Source organism: Lingula anatina, chromosome 10, assembly GCF_051362555.1.
Source record: "Lingula anatina isolate TDL-2025a chromosome 10, LinAna3.0, whole genome shotgun sequence".
Classification (NCBI taxonomy): domain Eukaryota; kingdom Metazoa; phylum Brachiopoda; class Lingulata; order Lingulida; family Lingulidae; genus Lingula; species Lingula anatina.
Window position 1 is genome coordinate 14,788,073 of NC_141776.1, and position 18,178 is coordinate 14,806,250.

The 18,178-nt window shown below is 35.1% G+C and overlaps 1 protein-coding gene and 2 long non-coding RNA genes across 5 annotated transcripts; 1 reads left to right on the plus strand and 2 right to left on the minus strand.

Annotated features, from left to right (window-relative positions):
• Positions 1–364: 364 nt before the first annotated feature.
• Positions 365–18,176, minus strand: LOC106161177 (uncharacterized). Of its 3 annotated transcripts, none has more exons than XM_086996597.1 (7): positions 17,984–18,176; positions 17,389–17,437; positions 16,775–16,893; positions 16,074–16,167; positions 1,746–1,810; positions 1,169–1,225; positions 365–835 (listed from the first exon to the last, which is right to left on the minus strand). In XM_086996597.1, exons 1-7 carry the CDS (start codon positions 18,050–18,052, stop codon positions 635–637), a joined length of 654 nt encoding a protein of 217 aa, XP_086852723.1. In that variant the 5' UTR covers positions 18,053–18,176; the 3' UTR covers positions 365–634. The 3 variants fall into 3 exon arrangements, with proteins under 3 accessions (XP_086852723.1, XP_086852722.1, XP_086852721.1); XM_086996596.1 differs by lacking the exon at positions 1,746–1,810 and adding an exon at positions 15,413–15,477; XM_086996595.1 differs by lacking the exons at positions 365–835; positions 1,169–1,225; positions 1,746–1,810 and adding exons at positions 4,498–6,672; positions 14,948–15,004; positions 15,413–15,477.
• Positions 2,232–4,913, plus strand: LOC147759656 (uncharacterized). Its single transcript, XR_015331286.1, has 3 exons — positions 2,232–2,253; positions 2,380–2,590; positions 2,866–4,913. It is a non-coding gene; the product is annotated as an uncharacterized LOC147759656 (long non-coding RNA).
• On the minus strand, positions 10,675–11,791 carry LOC147759657 (uncharacterized). Its single transcript, XR_015331540.1, has 2 exons — positions 11,715–11,791; positions 10,675–11,481 (listed from the first exon to the last, which is right to left on the minus strand). It is a non-coding gene; the product is annotated as an uncharacterized LOC147759657 (long non-coding RNA).
• Positions 18,177–18,178: the final 2 nt, after the last annotated feature.

Below are 18,178 nucleotides of genomic sequence, written 5' to 3' on the forward strand. Positions count from 1 at the left end.
TGCGCATGCTCATCAGTTATACTCGTGGTGAAGAAACCATGGCGGCTGAAGGCGATCGAAGGAAAAAAGCTCTTCTGTTCTATTATCTTTGAAAACAGAGACGAAAAAGGAAAAATTTGGCCCGTAGAGCAGCAATGAATCGACTATCTACGGAGATAATATCACCAGAGATATTCACGGAAATATTAATGTTCGGAGCCGAGATTTAATTACTGTACCCCGCAGGGACGACGTGTGGGGAGGCGTGTGAGAGGCGGAGAGACTATTAAAAGATTAGGCGGTTTTTCTTTCATGTACGTCCGCCATTTTTAGGTCACCGGCTTTGTAAAGCCTGGCTTAATTCGTTGAGAATGCGCTCTTAAAACTTCCTCTGTGCAAAAGATCAAATTTTGAATTTTAAGATCAAAATCTCCATTGTATTTTCAAATAAATTCAAAAATGATCCTGTGGATAATAATTTTTCCCAGTTTGGGATATACCTTGGTGAAGTATTGAGATTGGTTGACATTTTCCAAAAAATGACATTTTTTTGATAAAGGTCCAATGTAGATTGTGCATCATGACCAAAATTTTTGCTGAATCACAGATTTCTCCTGTGACAGCAGCAAAGACAAAGAAATCCAAGTTGTTTGAATTAATGGTAATTATCTGGGTGGGGCTTCTCCTGGTACGCTGGAGGAGCAGGAGCTGGCCCTGTGGTCGCCCCTGGGGGACAGACTGCATAGTAAGCCACTGGGTACTGCCCCTGGGGCACCTGGTAACCCTGGGGGTAGACCCCTGGGGCACTGGCTCCAACCCCAACAGGTGCCATGGGGACAAATGCATGTTGACCACCCTGAAATATAGCATAGCATAATCACAAGATGTAATAGAAGTGGATGCGGGTTCTCTAGTGTACAGTTCTTTAAAGAAAGTTGAAGTTCGTTCACTTCTGTAACAGTAGTGCATCTCTAAGTGCTATTACTAACCATCAGAAATTAATCTTTATTATAATTATTATTTTTTTACAAACCCAGCTGTGTTGCTAGTAATAAATACATCTCCAAAGATGTGAACTAGATGAAAATTCACCATATCATAGCTCATGTCATAGAAGGCAGCCAATGTTTCTATCACCTGTTCAATTTGGGAGTCTCAGAAGCAACAACTAAAGTTGATTATCACTTACCCTTTGTTCTCTGTTCATGTATTTTAAGTCCATACCAACGCAAACCATGGCATAGATCTAGAATAACAAAATAGTTAAATAACAATTAAATCTATACTATACAGGTTAAAAAAATTATTTGGTGAAAATTCATGTATAATGTACAGTTAATTTATAGACACCACAGGAGAGTCTTGGAGAAAATTTTATCTTGTTTATTAACACAAAGTTTAAAATGACTATGCAAGATGAATGTTCTTAAGGGGGGTCCCTCTGAGATCCCTCAATCTCTACGTAACAAACAAAGCGACCATCTCCAAATTGAGGCCACTTTCACATTGAGCAGTACATGCAGTTTTCCCTTTGACTGGTCCTATTATTTAACAAATGTTTTTTAACTTTTCTCACAAGACCCATGATACCAATCAAAATCAATCCTGTAAACTGGTCGTGTTGAACGTGGATCCTCCATTTAGGTGATTCTCCAACGTAACAGCCAGACTATTTATCTGTCACTCTCTCAAAATGGCGTGAGACAGGAAAAGGTACCGAGCCAGAAGAAAAGGGCCAAAAGCACACTAGTCTTATAAATACTTACACAAATGCCCAGCACGATTAATTGTACTGCTATTACAGCAATTGTCCATGCTATGCCTGCCGAGGCTGAAATAAAGATTCATATTGACAACATCATATTACACACACATATTCAAATATTCCATCGAGGACCTGAGGGGGGGGGGCAAGTCTACAAGCACAGGGTCACAGAAAAGGTGTTCGGAGCATAGAAAGGGGCATACATGAGGTACATTAAAGGAGTTAAGGAGCAGAGATAGGAAAATGAAGGGAGTTTTGGGGAATAATAAGGGGGTAAAGGGGCAACAGAAGGGGGGCACAGATAGGGAATGGGTATAAAAACTTCTCTCTTCTCTCTCTCTCTCTCTCTCTCTCTCACACACACACACACACACACACACATAAAGATTCATGAAAACTCGTGAACTTTTCACTTATTATACCATCAGTGTAGTGCTTTATAAAAACATATCTGACATAATTATGTAACATTATGTAACATTATGTTGGTACACGGTGCCAAACCAAAGGTAACAATTAACATCTTTTCTTTATTATTATTATTATGATCATTATATCTTGTAATGAACTGATGTTTTTTATACAAATTACTGATGAAGATTTGTTTCCTAATCTAGTATCCTACAATTTTACAGAAAACTCACAAGACAAACCGCTGTCTGATGTCACTCACTCAAGTCATTCCTCCCGCAGTGTGGAGCATGTGCACTCCACCAACCTGTACATTATAGTGGGAACCTCCAGCGGTACCATGCTGATGGTGCTCCTGGTCCTGGCGGGGTGCTACTGCCACACACACTGGCCTGAGAGGAACTTCTGGCCCAGAAAATACAGTGAATATCAAAGGTATGTCTTAGTAATTATTCCAAAAAAGAAAAATCTTTTTTTTTTTATTTTTACAGAAAAAATTAGCCAAAGATTGCTTTAAACTCAGACCGCAGCAGATCAGATGTTAGTCTGCGGATCAGCTTTGATTGTGAATGCTTTAGTCCAGTTAAATGAAGTTTTGTACCTTTTTAAAAACAGGAATGGCATTTCTTATGTTTTAGAGGAAATTGCTTACTTTAGAGTACAAGAATATGACTTTTATAAGGATTCCTCATTGATTTGTGTAATTTCAGTGTTGGAGACAAGACCAGTCAAGATCTCAGCAGTATTCTCGCCCCTGGACCTTCCCATGATGCCATTTATGAAGCCAATGCATTGGACTACTCGGATAGTACGCTAAATTCACCGATTGCCAACTCTCTAAAACCAAAGAGAGTTTAGATGAAGATATTCCGGATATTCAGAGATGTGGCGCACAGGTGGCTTTTGCCCCTCTCCACCCCCTCTTTAAGCTTCTCTGAAAGTGCCATTTACAATGCTACAGAACTACATGGAACTTATTGTTGTGGAATATATTTTTGCTGTCCCCTCTCCTTCTTTCTCTCGATACTTGTCAAATTATTGATTTGCTTTTAATGTACTGTACTGGATAGATATTTTATAAACTTTTGTTGATTTTTTTTATTATTTTTAGTGCTTAAATGGAAAGGGGTTTTATGTGACTGCATAGATCTACTTGATTTAAATTACACAGGTCACTGTTTAATTATGTAAACTGGACTTAAGCCTGTATGTATTAGTATGGAAGAAGTCTATAAATGGCAGTTATACAAAATATTATTTAATTATATGAGAACAATATCACAGTTATACAACCTGACACTTTTTTCTAGAAAACTTGCATATTACTTGGTGATATTTTTTCCTCTTTTTTCAAGCTGTCTGTTGCTTTTTCTGAAATTAATTTAAAATTTGAAATTAAATAAAAAATTAATTTTTTTATGACAGAATAACTTGAATTGTAAACTGTACACAAGGGTTATGTTGCTTTTTATGTATATATACTGAATAATAGTGAAAATGTGATAAAATGGAAGATGTTAATAGCAATGGCAGCAGAAAAAGATCAGTTTCATAGGTGGCTGGAATCAGTTTCTTATATAATATAGGATGTATAATTAACTTGTTGAATATATAACAGTTTCCAAAAGACAAACCCATGGGTGTAAAAAGTGAAATCAATGAAGTCCGTAATTACAGATGATGACGGTCAGTATTTTGTCCAAAAGAGGGCACCAGTGGTCAAAGCAGGTTTTGGCTTCTTCAGTTAATATATACATATAACCAGTTAGGTGTTAGTAGATATTTTGTTTAAAAGAGGGCACCACCTGTTCACTGAAGTATTATTGAATATCTTAGCTGAAAAGGGGCATCTCATGTTCAATTTTTGTCCATTTTGACAAGTTTTCAATATCATATGAAGTTAGTTGAAATACTTACATAATAGTGATGTAATTATTTTTCAAATAAAATATTTTTGTTGAAATCTTTCCTTAATTTAATTTTTTGAACATTTCGGTATATTTTTCTAAAAGATATTTAATGCCAATGTTTTCTTTAAATTTAATATGTTATGGTCTTATTTCTTTCCGTCCTGGGTAACATATAAAGTTTTGCTTTGTTTTGACATTATGATATTAATATATAGTTATACTCTGGAGATGCTTGAAAAGTTCTCACATGAATCTCGCAGTTATAATAAATGCTTAAATGACACGTTAGCTGTAGCATGGAATTTTGGTAGTTTTTTTTATCAAAGCATCCTCATGAAATTGTACAACTAGTAATTTATAATTATAGTCTCATAGTTATAATTATCTTAGCTTGATATGAGAGTAAAGTGGTACAAAAGAAATCAAAAAGTATTAATGAAAAGCATTTATTTATATTAATATATCATCAAAATGATATGATAAGTTCTTATGTTGGATCCTATTATTAACACATAATATATAATCATGGCAGTGGGTAAAGTTGTGCATGTAGCTCAATAAAAGGAAAGATATTTAAAATAATAAAAAAAATTAGGGAATAATGTAATTGTGTGCTGAACAACAGAAAAGATACATGTCTAGTTTGTTAAAACTATGTATAGTAGTTCAATCTGACAATTATCAGGAACTTACATGTCAGATTTTTAAATACAGTGAGTTCAACAAGTCCATGTTCATTTGTTGTACAAAAAACTTAGCTTTGATGCTTGGAAGAAAGCACCTCCAGTAAAAAGATTAAAATTTTGTAAATAACCTGTAATGTCACAATAAAAATATATTTAACAACAGGATTTACTCTCAAGTATTGACCTTGACATCACTCTGGCGTGCCCAATAATTTTCAGTTTTATGCTATAGGTCTCTCCGCTATCATGGAAAAACTCAGTATCAGCAGATTTCAGAATTTTTTGAAGCCAAAAATAATATAATTTTTTGAGATAGATGCAGAGGGCTTCCTGGACCCCACGTCATACTTTAAGACTTATTCACTAAAATAAGTCACATCTCTATTAATTTCTTTAAAAAAAAAAATATGATATAAAACACCATGCACATGTAACATGGATGAAATGTGAATGACCCTGCTGAATGCTTCCTTCAACATCAAATGCTCTTTATTTTTAAAGCAGCTGGGAAGCCAGGAGGTCCGAACAAACACCATATTTCTATTGTGTTAAAGAGCACATGCTTTGGGAAGAACATGTGCCCAAAAGGAAGGAAACAAATGAAAGATAACGAGTGAGGTGGCCTCTTGCCTGATCACATGGCAGCACATCGCAAATCAGAACCCCAAGATGGAGCAATTGTTGTGAAAAAAGTTTACTATACATTTGAATATAATGTTCACTGGATTACGAGGTTGCTAATTTTTTTCTAAATAATATAAAATCATTTTATGCCTGTTTAAAATTTCTAAATTGCATAAGAATACTTTCTTATATGCACAACTTGATTGTCATATATATAAATATATAATTATATTTTTAATGTTTTCCAAATCCACTGTACTGTTATCATATGATAAATTGGACAAAAAGCTACTGGAAAACATTTTGATTTAAGTTCCAATTTATAAAAAACACAGACAAATCAGTTGTCAAAAAGATCATTTAACATGCAAAACAAAAACAAATGCCTCTTAAATGCAGTTCTGACAAGCAAAAACAGTATATGCAGCTTAAAAATATATCACACTGACTACAAATGTATAATAATAAGTATAATGTCTGCTCAGTTAACTGCTGAGATTTAATGAAAATTGCATGCACCATTTGAAATACCTCACAATGCCATGTGAAAAAGAATAATATCGGCCTATGAAAAAATAGCATATAGCCTTTTCATATACATAATACTTTTGGCTACACCAAATAATTTGCTTTCATGGCTGACTTTGAACAAGTGTGCCTGTTGGAGTTACAGCAAACAAAAAACCACCAAAATGTTCACACATTTTCTGACAGTAGGCTCCCATTCATTTGGGGTTTTGAGTGGATGATGATAATCTTATTCCAGATGACAATGACATTATCTGGTTCAATACACAGTCCTTTGAGTTTGGAAATTCAGTTAAAACTTCCTCTGTGCAAAAGATCAAATTTTGAATTTTAAGATCAAAATCTCCATTGTATTTTCAAATAAATTCGAAAATGACCCTGTGGATAATAATTTTTCCCAGTTTGGGATATACCTTGGTGAAGTATTGAGATTGGTTGACATTTTCCAAAAAATGACATTTTTTTGATAAAGGTCCAATGTAGATTGTGCATCATAACCAAAATTTTTGCTGAATCACAGATTTCTCCTGTGACAGCAACAAAGACAAAGAAATCCAAGTTGGTTGAATTAATGGTAATTATCTGGGTGGGGCTTCTCCTGGTATGCTGGGGGAGCAGAAGCTGGCCCTGTGGTCGCCCCTGGGGGGCAGACTGCATAGTAAGCCACTGGATACTGCCCCTGGGGCGCCTGGTAACCCTGGGGGTAGGCCCCTGGGGCGCTGGCTCCAACCCCAACAGGTGCCATGGGGACAAATGCATGTTGACCAACCTGAAATGTAGCATAGCATAATCACAAACTATAATAGAAGTGGTTGCAGCTTCTCTAGTGTACAGTTCTTTTTAAAAGAGTCAATGTTGGACCAGACAAAGTTTATAAGATGATTCATTACTAGTACTAGCGTCTCTACTGCTATTACTGACCATCAGAAATTAATATTTATCTTTTTACAAATCCAGTTGTGTCGCTGGTAATAAATACATCTCCAAAGATTTTAAGTGTGTGTCCACGAGAAAACCAAACCAAATGTAGAAAATGCGGCAAGGTGGGGGTGAACGGATTCACATCATATTTGGTGTGTTTGAACCTTTATATGAACAATATCTGAGGCTGCAATATTTCCTGAAAAAAATCCCTACTTACAGAGATATGGCCAGTGACAATTTGGGGGGTTTATCGGGGCCGTAGCGATAGTCCGAAGGTTCAATAGTCCGAAGGTTCATTGGTCCGAAGGTTCAATGGTCCGAATGTGCATTGAAGGTTCATTGGTCCGAAGGTTCGATAGTCCAAAGGTTCATTGGTCCGAAGGTTCATTAGTCCGAAGGTTCGATAGTCCGAATGTAGGCCCGCTGTATAAGTGTATAGTGAATTACATGTACAGGGGCAGATCCAAGATTATTTGAAGGGGGGTCCGCGGATGCAAAGCCCCCACCCCCCTTGGCGTAGGATCTGGGGCCCGCTAAAGGGCCCCGAAAATTGTTGGTGTCTCAAAATGACCACCTAGTTATCTAGAGACACATCTGTGAATATCTGTAAAAAATCTATCAGTCGCCCTGGTAGAGGGTTTAAAAGTTAGGTCTGCACGGGCAAAAATAACGTCAATACTAGCATATTACATTAGTTACAAAAAAAAAAAAAAAAAAAAAAAAAAAAAAAAAAAAAAAAAACAGATCTTGATGTTTTTCATGGGATTGGAAGTTGACGATATTTAACTGCAAAGGTTTATTTTGTAAAATCAAATGGAAATTTTCTCACGAGTCACAAGTGTATCTACTTTTTGCAGAGTACGTTTTTCTTCGTTTAAATGAATTTGTTACAAAGACAGCATTTTTGATGTTGTTCATCAGATTAGAAGTTTAACTGTTTTAGAATATTTCAACATGTTCAAACTGCCTTCTCACTTGTACTTTACGTTTAATAAATAAATAAATAAATAAATAAATAAATAAATAAATAAATAGGCCCACCGGGTTGATATGGCTTTGCCACATTTCTATTTCAGATTATAAACGTTTCAGCACCGTCAGTATTGCTGGGGAAGAGGGGGTGGAATTAAATATGTATTACTATTTGTGGATATTTGAGCATATTACTGTATTCTGATACAATTTTTATGTTTAAAGGCCTAGTAAGGGAAAAGCTTGTTTTCGTAAATGCTCGTAATTTTTGTTTATATGCCAAGTTTACACTCCAGTTAATTCATCCTCATCCCTATGAGTAATACAGTACTGCTGGCGGAACGGCTTTTTTTTTTTTTTTTTTTTTTTTTTTTTTTTTTTTTTTTTTTTTTTTTTGGGGGGGTGGGGGGGGGAGGGTAGGGGAGTGGGCTGTGCGAACAACAACATAGTTTGTTTGGAAATGCAATTATTCTATAACTTTTACATAATTTAAGAAATGTGTAGGTTAGAAGAATTTGAATTCTAATCATAGTATCTTAAGACATCGTAAGAAAATGTCATTATAGGCGTCCTCTCATTTTATGCGTTCCAATCTTTATTCAATATTTCATGTGTAACATGTATGGTGTTCATGAGTTGGAAAGGGTAGCCATTGCATATCCCCAAACTTCCCCACATTGTAAAGAGTAGTTCACGGAAACAATACGACCTATATGGATAATTTTCACGTGCGTTTCGGTCGCACTCAAAACGAAATGATAAAGATTCTAGAAGCTGAGTTCACACGAAAGTTAATCACCCCCTAGCAGCTCCAGGATTGCTAATCTGATTGCATACAGTGAGAATCCTGGTGGAGTTGGATCAATCTACGTAGAATGATAGTTTCGTTGGGAACACACCCTTAGATTCCGTTTGTAATTATAATTCTTAAAATCGAAGAACATCTTAAAATGTTTCGGACTATCGAACCTTCGGACTAATGAACCTTCGGACTATCGAACCTTCGGACTAATGAACCTTCGGACCAATGGACCTTTAATTTTCGGACTAATGAACCTTCGGACCAATGAACCTTTTTGTTAAAAATCTGATGAAAAATTGACGAATTTTCGGACCAATGAACCTTCGGACCAATGAACCTTCGGACTATCGAGACGCCCCCGGTTTATCAACCAAAAATTCTTCTGAAAAACAGGGTTATATTGATTGGCCTTAAAGTTTATACAGGTGTCACCAAATGATTTAGTTTGGTGATATATTATAACCTAAAGATAGGGGATTAAAATGATATACACTTTTTCCACTCTCTTTGTTTCCATGGTAACAAACCAAGCGTTTTTCTCAGGCCTACAGACCACATGCTTTGAACACCCCCCTTCTATTTTTGACAATATCTTTATCTTCACAGGTCTTTGGGGTAAAGCGTGTTCAGGACTAACAGATAACTCATTAATCTATTTATACATGAAATCAAAACTTACTGCTGTTCTACAACTTGTCCGTTGTAACAGATAGAACATGACCTAATTTCTTCATTTTTTCGTAAATATATCCGAACAAATATATCGGTGCACTGAACTTCAGCTATCTCTTTCAAGTCAACGAATGGTTTAAAACACTGTTAGTTGAACTTTTTATTTTCATTTTACCTATTCTAATTTTTTTCTGGTTAAAACAAGCATCTAACACATTTTAAAATCATGTGAAACTAATTCTTACAGTCGGTTACAGGATTACTGAACCCAGAACGAGGCTCTCATTTTGGACTAGGGTAAAACATTGGCTTGCGCCCATTACTCTCAATGTTAAATTGGTGAACTTTGATCGTTCATATCAAGCAGACCAGAGGACAATTACTTGTGACAACCACTTGGTTATATTCACTAGGGTTTGTAGCGTCAGTCAATGGGCCTCAGGAGGATTTTCTAGAGCTGATGGTGATTTTATCAGCGATAATACCAACACTCCTCCAACGGGCTGCAATTTCAGTTTACACCAGATGCATGTTGTAATAGGCATATTTTATCGTCTGTATCAAGTATATCTGTGAACAAATACGCGTGACAACTGTTTGTTGATATTCACTTACGTATTTAGCTCAGGGAAATGGCCATCAAAAGGATTTTCTAGCGTCAGTGGCTACTTTATCAACGATGGTGGTGTACTATTTTTAAAGCAATTTTTCCTACTGGGACACTATGACCTATACGCACCCAGTTCATTAATATACAGTCAGAATTCTTGTATAATAAAATCATTATCTAAACAAAGAAAACTATTATATTCATATTGCTTTTAGAGGTCTCAGTTTGAAAGATTTGATAAGCTAGAAAAGGGGGTAGACATTGCTCACCTGTCGTGTTCAAAGCAGGTGTCTCAAGTAATGCAATAAATGTGCTTTCAAAAAGAATTTTAATTTGTCACTGCTGTGTTTTTCATTAAAATTTCTTTTTCTACTGTTGCCTGGAATTATGTTTGAAGAGACTATGAAATACTTTTTCAGCTTTTATAATTTCTGCAAAAACGTAAACAATTTTTTAAGAGGCCTGCCAAAATTATTTTTCATAAATAGATTCATCCATAATTATCCAATTAAACAAAAAAGTTTTGAATGAAAGCCTCACTTAAATCTTTTTAAGTTGTCAAAATCTACAAATCATTTTTGACTCTGATGCTAAATGAAGTTCATGGTGTTTTTTTTTTAGAAAATAATATAAATTTATAAGGTAGTTATTTCATTTTCATTTTTAGAACATCAGACTCAATATCACAATACAAAGTACGATCTATAAAAATCCGAATTGAATGCATATTTAACTGTCATAAATCACTTTGAATTCTTAAACAAAATGCAAAATGAAAGATACAATAAAACTTGTTGACTTTAAATTTACATTTTATTTCTATCTATAATGTAAGGAGTTATAAAATTCCTTGACATATGCTGTAAAGTTGCATTCTGAATAAACATTTGTACAGTAAAAATGAATTAGAATTTCTATGATATAAAAAACTTAAGCAAATATAACAGTAGTGTCAAAAGGATAAAAAAACTAAATCCATAACAAAAATTTGATTGCTGAGTGTCTTTTCTTATTGCATGGGTTAATAGATTTTACTCAGCAAACAGCTCCACCCGCTTGTTTCTTCCAGTTCATATACTGGAGTATGTGCATTGATAGCTTTCTTGCATTCTATCCTCTTGATGAAAGTGTACAACATCACATAGAAAAAGTATTAGTTATCTGTTCCAATAGCACATTATTGCCATTTACACACTTCATAATACAATAATTAAATGATTTATTGAGTATGCAAAAGTTTTATTCCTGTCCATGATCTCAATTCTGAATGTCTGCAGCAACATGGGTATTAAAAATTACTAGAAAAAATTGTTCAAATTCTCAATGGCATGTACTTTCAGTAATAAAATCAGACTAATAAACTGTCATTAGAGCTTTCTTTCAGCTCCCCTTTTCAAAGACAAATACAATGACCACACCTGTGAAGATCATATCTGTTTTAGTTCTATTTGTTACAATGACACCAACTGATAAGATCACTTTCTTCCAATTAAACCATCTCAAAGGGCTCTATGATTGTTTGAGGATCCAGGTAAGTTCTGTTCAATCGCTGTCAGTGGACAGATTCATCCGATAACAAAGCCATTGGAACTTCTTACCTGAAAAACAATCAGAACTAACTGCAGCTCATATAATAACAGTGTAAGGTGGGTGCATTTCAATCGCTGATAAAATCGGCATCAATGCTAGAAAAGGTCCTTGATGGCCATTTCCTGACACTAAATACCTATGGTGATATAATTAAACAGTTGTCAAGTTTAATTATCTACCGGTGTGAGAGATACAGACGATCAAAGTTGATCATTTTAACATGGGGAGCAATGGAGCTTACAGATTGTTTTACCCTAGTCCGGGCGTGGCGGCCATCTTGTGACGTCATGCCGACTGTAAGAATGTACTAACGTCAGAACAACACAACGTCATTATCCAACGGCGGAAATCGCAGACTGTTTGTTTACAAATCTTCCTCAACGAAGTCGTATATCATGTGGTTTATACTCTGTCTACTGATATAAAAAAACATGTAGTGTATTGAAAAATTGCAACAGAGATATTAACAGTCATCTTCGTCGCGTTTACGTGAACCAAAACAGCGTGAGTTACGAAAGCAAACTGATTCTTGTCAGGTGTGTATCCGATGACAGTAATTGGACTTTTTCAAGTATCTTTGGGAGAATAAATGGGTTACACCATGTGACCAGCACTGGGATATGGGCTTGGTTTGTGCTGGAAACCATCCACACAGGGGAAAACGAGCCTATAACGAAATATGTCATGGGATTAACTTGCAGATGTCAGTGTAGACAAAAAGCCATTTGAATATACTGATGCCACTTGGTACAGGTAAGAAACGGGTTTGTTTGTATTTTAATACAGGCTAAAATCCAGAAAAAAAGTTCACTCAGAAAAATGATCTAGCTGTAATTTTTTAATGGTAAACGGTCCATTTTTTTAAAAAGAAAAATGCCCCCTTTCAAATAATGAAATTGCAGCCTAAGGACCTGTGATAATTTTATCTTTTAAGCTATAATTGTGTGGGTATTTATGTAGGTTTAATGGTACTTGGGTAAAATAAATTTAAGGGTAACAATTGGAATTAGATTGAAGCTAGGGCTGGTCTTGGCAAAATTGCTAGGCTCATAATTAATATTCGAAACCATGCCTTACTTATAAAACATGGACAAATGGGATAATAATTTATTTTTCATCAATGTATCAATTAACTTTCAGATAAGTGTTTTCATGTGTCTATAGTAAGCTATATTTATATTTCAGGCATATTTGAGAAGTGTTATTTGACACACAGTGATCTTATGGTCAGCAAAAGAGTCCAAAGTCTTGCAGAAACTGAAACTAGTGTGGAAATGACGGCTGTTGTAGAAAGGCATGTATGTAAATGAAAGCCACAATATAACAAATGCTGAGGAGATGCACGAGGCCCTAGTTTCTGCAGTTGGAGCCATTTTCTACATCCAGCTAGACAGACATCTTCCAAACCTGCATGGACTGGAGTGTCCAATTACAACAATTTAGCTTTCTTGATTCCTACAACATGAGAAAAGGTGTCTCCCTTTCTTGAGCAGTTTTAACATGAGTGATACTGATGTTAAAGTTAATTTGGGTTTTTCTGAGGCAAATATGCCAACTGGGACTATACCAAGCAAGATCACAAACAGGGAAATTTTTTCTTGTCCAGAGAAGTTTTCTCTGAAATCTTTTGCTACTAAGACTGAAGAGTATTTGTAAGGTCTTTTTTAGACCACAGTTATGAAATGTGCCAAAAAAAACAGCTTTTGATCAAATTAAAGTCTAGTGGGCCAACAATCTGACTAAAGAAAAACTTAAAGCACATCAGCTGTGTGAGAACTCCACCCTCTTGAATATCTCACTGAGTTACACAATGGATGAGCTTTAAAGTCATCTAAACCTTTGAAACTATATTCAAATAAAGTAAAGGAGTTTTTACTGAAGGAGTTTAGAGGGGCACAAGAAACAGGCCAGCAGAACCTAGCATTTGTGAGCATGAAGATGAGATTGAAATGTCAGTAAGGAGGGTTACAGACTATTCAGGAAGAAAAAATCGGCAGTTATTTTTGAATGTAGTAAAAACTTTGATGTTATCAGCTGTAATGTTTGATACAAAAGTGCAAAGATGTTTCATAACACCAGGATATATTTTGCGGTTGTGTTAGTTTTGCTTTTTGAATAGAAAATTATCTTGTTTTGCTACATTATGATATAGTTTGTAATGATCACAACTAATGTTGCACTGCTTTGCATGTATTGCTATATTATAATTTTGTAATTTTTTTTTATTATTTGTAATTATTCATCTGAGACAACAATAAACTAAATTTAATAATTTCTTAGTTACTGTATGCTCATAAATAGTCACCAAAAAGTGGTGTGGATGATTAAAAAAACTGTTGATAATTAAAAAAGATTTGTTCTGGCTTTGCTATCATAAATACTTTGGCATATCCTGATCTCTATATGATAAATATTGCACCAAAAAGAAATCGCTACTAAAATAAGATTTTAATTTGTATTCACCAAATTGATGATATTAAAAAAAAATATATATATATATTAAAATTATCTTGTAAACTCTCAAGTTAATTGCCAGTGCCTATCCAAAGTAACAGAATCTATGATTTATTTCCTCTAAACTTTTTGTCCATATAAATTAAGAAGTCCATATATGGCAATTTACAAATATGAAGCCCAGTGACCTTGACCTACTGACCTGATATTCATTAGTACACACCCACTTTCCATGTTCACCAGCCCTATTAATTTAGTAACATCATTGTACAGCAAAATGGTTTAATAAATTAATCAAACCCATTGTCTACATAGACTTGAATGAATCCACCACGATTTTTTGCCTTAAAAATGGCCAACTTTGGAGGTATTTTTTAGTACCTGTTTTAATACAGCAGTAACTTTTGAAACTTGATTTGGAATGATCCATATCTGCCTAAAATATTCATGCAGTTTTATAGCTGTAAACCCTGTGAAGATGGAGATATATGCAATTAAAGATGGTAGTATCAAAATTGGACTTTGGGGGGAGGGGTGTTATAAATGGGTGTGGCTCGCCCAAGCAGGGTCTTATCTGAATTCTACATATATCTGTGGCAAGCCAAATGATTGTTTTCAGTGATTGTAAGGTCTAATATTTTTTAGTTTTCTCCATTTTTGTTTAATTTACACAAAATATATCATTATTTTTCCTAGGTAAAAATGGAGTCTCAAAGAGGCTACATAAGCCATGACTTATAATAGGCTATAATTCTCTGAAGAAAGGATATTTTTGGGATTCCTTCCTAACTCATGAATAACTTCCTAATATGCATCCATACAACAAATTTGGTTGAAATCCGCTGACCCCCACCTTGCCACCCTGGGCTGGTTCTCTCGTGGACAAGCTCTTAACTACACTAGGCTAGATAAAAAGTCACCATATCAAAGCTCGTCAATAATAACAGGCAGTCACTAATTCTATCACTTGTTCAATTTGGAAATCCTTGAAGCAATGACTGAAGTTGATCACTCACTTACCCTTTGTTCTCTGTTCATGCATTTCAAGTCCATACCAACACAAACCATGGCATAGATCTAGAATTACAACATAGTCTTATAACAATTAAATCTGTACTATACAGGTTTTAAAATGTCTGAAGTCATATTTCTTACGCCTGAATATTCTGAAAGCTTAGTGTAACTTTTCCAATTCAGAGTTTTAAGATAGTTTTAAGAACTTTTTTCAGTAAAAGTACTAGTACCTGATGTCAGTATTTCTATCAAAATGTACAATGATTTGGAAGTGGGAGAAAATGGCTTTTTCTTGAGGAAAAATAGATTTGGTGAGATGTATAATGTACAGTTAATTTACAGACAACACAGGAGAGTCTAAGAGAACATTTTATCTTGCTTATTATAATGAACACATAGCTTAAAATGACTATGCAAGGTACCGAGCCAGAAGAAAAGGGCCTAAAGCACACTAGTCTTATAAATACTTACACAAATGCCCAGCACGATTAATTGTACTGCTATTACAGCAATTGTCCATGCTATGCCTGCCGAGGCTGAAATAAAGATTCATATTGACAACATCATATTACACACACATATTCAAATGCTCCATTGAGGACCTGAGGGGGGGGAGGGGCAAGTCTACAAGCACAGGGTCACAGAAAAGGGGTTCGGAGCATAGAAAGGGGCATACATGAGGTACATTAAAGGAGTTAAGGAGCAGAGATAGGAAAATGAAGGGAGTTTTGGGGCATAATAAGGGGGTAAAGGGGCAACAGAAGGGGGGCACAGATAGGGAATGGGTATAAAAACTTCTCTCTTCTCTCTCTCTCTCTCTCTCTCTCACACACACACACACACAAAGATTCATGAAAACTCGTGAACTTTTCACTTATTATACCATCAGTGTAGTGCTTTATGAAAACATATCTGACATAATTATGTAACATTATGTATCAACATATCCAATCTCTTAAATTTAACTAGACTAGTTTACTTAAGTTTGATATAAATTAATATTCCTTTAAAATTTAAGATTATGTGCCAGAGAAATCTCCTTGATACTGTTACAACAATAATTCAGGTTTATAATAATATTTTAATTTTTTCACACAAATGTAAAAAAAAAAAATCTTCCCTTGGTACTTACTCAAAACTACAGTCATGTAAAAACATTGGAACAACATTAAGAAACACTGCAAGCCAGTAGCCACAAACCAGGGGATGTAGAACGTTTTCTTTCTCTGAAAAAATTTTGAAATCAAGATCCTCAACCATCTTAGAAGTATATCAATAATTAACTTCAATTATTACTCATGAAAGATTTAGCCTATTTACTATGTATAATAACCAAGGGGGGTGATCTCACAAGATGGAAGAATGGTGAGTAAAGATTCATAATTCCAGCATTTTATCTCTCAAAAAAGTACACTTAAAATAATATGAGTAAGAAGTTAGCACTGGAGCTGAGCTTACTATAGTAACTGCCCTGATTGGTGATGGAGCCTTTTGATGCATACTAAAACAGGCATAGGTAAGCTCAGCAACTGTGCTCAATTTGATGTAAAGGTAAGATTCTCTGCCATTGTTCAAGTTGGATCAACTTAAAAGGTGAAAAAACTCGACCTGTATTTTATGAATATTCATCAGTTCCGTAGGTTTGAAGACATTAGGTAAAATGTTTTTCCACTTATTGTTTTACCCCTGAAAGTGCATGGCAACAACAATGACAGCGACCGAAGACAGCTACTGTGACAACAGGTGCAGGTGACGGCTATGTGTACACAAAAATCTGTGTCTGTACATAAAAAAAGAGAGAAAAAAAATCTGAAGGTCAATCTCTAAGCTCACCTGTACTGCACCAACTATTGTAAGAACTGAGGACACAATCCAGAACAACCAGAGTATGGATCCTATGATCAACACCACATACTCCATGGTCTGTAGACTCTTATCTCCTATCATTAGAGCTGGTAAGCAAAGGTTATTAACATATTATTAAACATTGTCTATATCTTATGTGTTAACAACATTGTTGCACATTCCGATACCATTTTTGAACAAATGTTTTTGAAAAATTGTAATCAACACATCAGAGCAAATAATTATATCATGTTTATAATATTATTTAATATTAATAATAAATAAATGTATATTTTAATAATGTGAATTAAGTTAGATGAAATTGCAGAAATCAATCATAATTTTTACAAACAGATATCTACATTTTCATTATTTTTACTATAAAAACTCAAGAACTTTGATAATGAACATCAATAAGTATAAAAAATGACATTTAATTCTTATAACTCATACATATGTACCTAATTTGGGTTGAGGCATTCTCTCTCTTGTCCCTATGTGTGTGAGTCAATGTACACACGTGCATCTGAGAGGGAGGGATTGAGAGAGGGGGAATGTGTGTGTGGGGGGGGGGGGGGGGGGGGGGGGCAGATGATACTTACCCAACACTGTCCTATAAATTGTAACCAAGCATTCTAACACAGCAAGGACCTGAAACAAAATGTTTATAATATCACTTATTAATTAAATGTCAATACAAGGTGAACAATTACTGTATTACCTCCTAACTAGGATCCAAGGTAGATCTTGGTCCTACAAGTAGCACAAGTTTTTTTTGTTTTTTTTTTTTTTTGGGGGGGGGGGGGGTCATGCCCCTTTTTCTACTTGCATCGCCTTAATTTATTAGTATTCACGAATGAAACCAATCACACATACACTGTACAGTATGAAAATGCATGCCTATATATACCCACTACATGTGTAAATAGGAAATTATACAGGGCCGCCAAAATGTCTGCATGTTGTTAAAATTCTAATTTCTGCACAATTCCTTATCTTTTTTGGATTGTGTGATTGCAGCTTGGTTTCGTTCTGCGAACATTGGACCAGGAAGTTGCAGAAAACGACTCAAAATTTCTGTTGTTAATATTAAACATGTTAGCAGATTATGTGAAGTCTTCCTTGAATAAATCTGGGCGAGAAATCACAAATACAAATGTATATGTATATCTGTCCACAACTGGACTACGTACATACCAGAGTCCATATCCCGCTGGCTATGCTGCCTTGTTTGAGATTCCAACAGAAACAGCAAGTTTTCATCATGGTGGAATCGGTCAGCTGCTTCTGGTGTTTTTACTGCATTTGTTTACTAGCATCCTGCAGACACGAAACGGGGTCACCAAAAGTAGGTCACTGGTGCTTTTGCTGACGTCATCAAGTGGGGGGGGT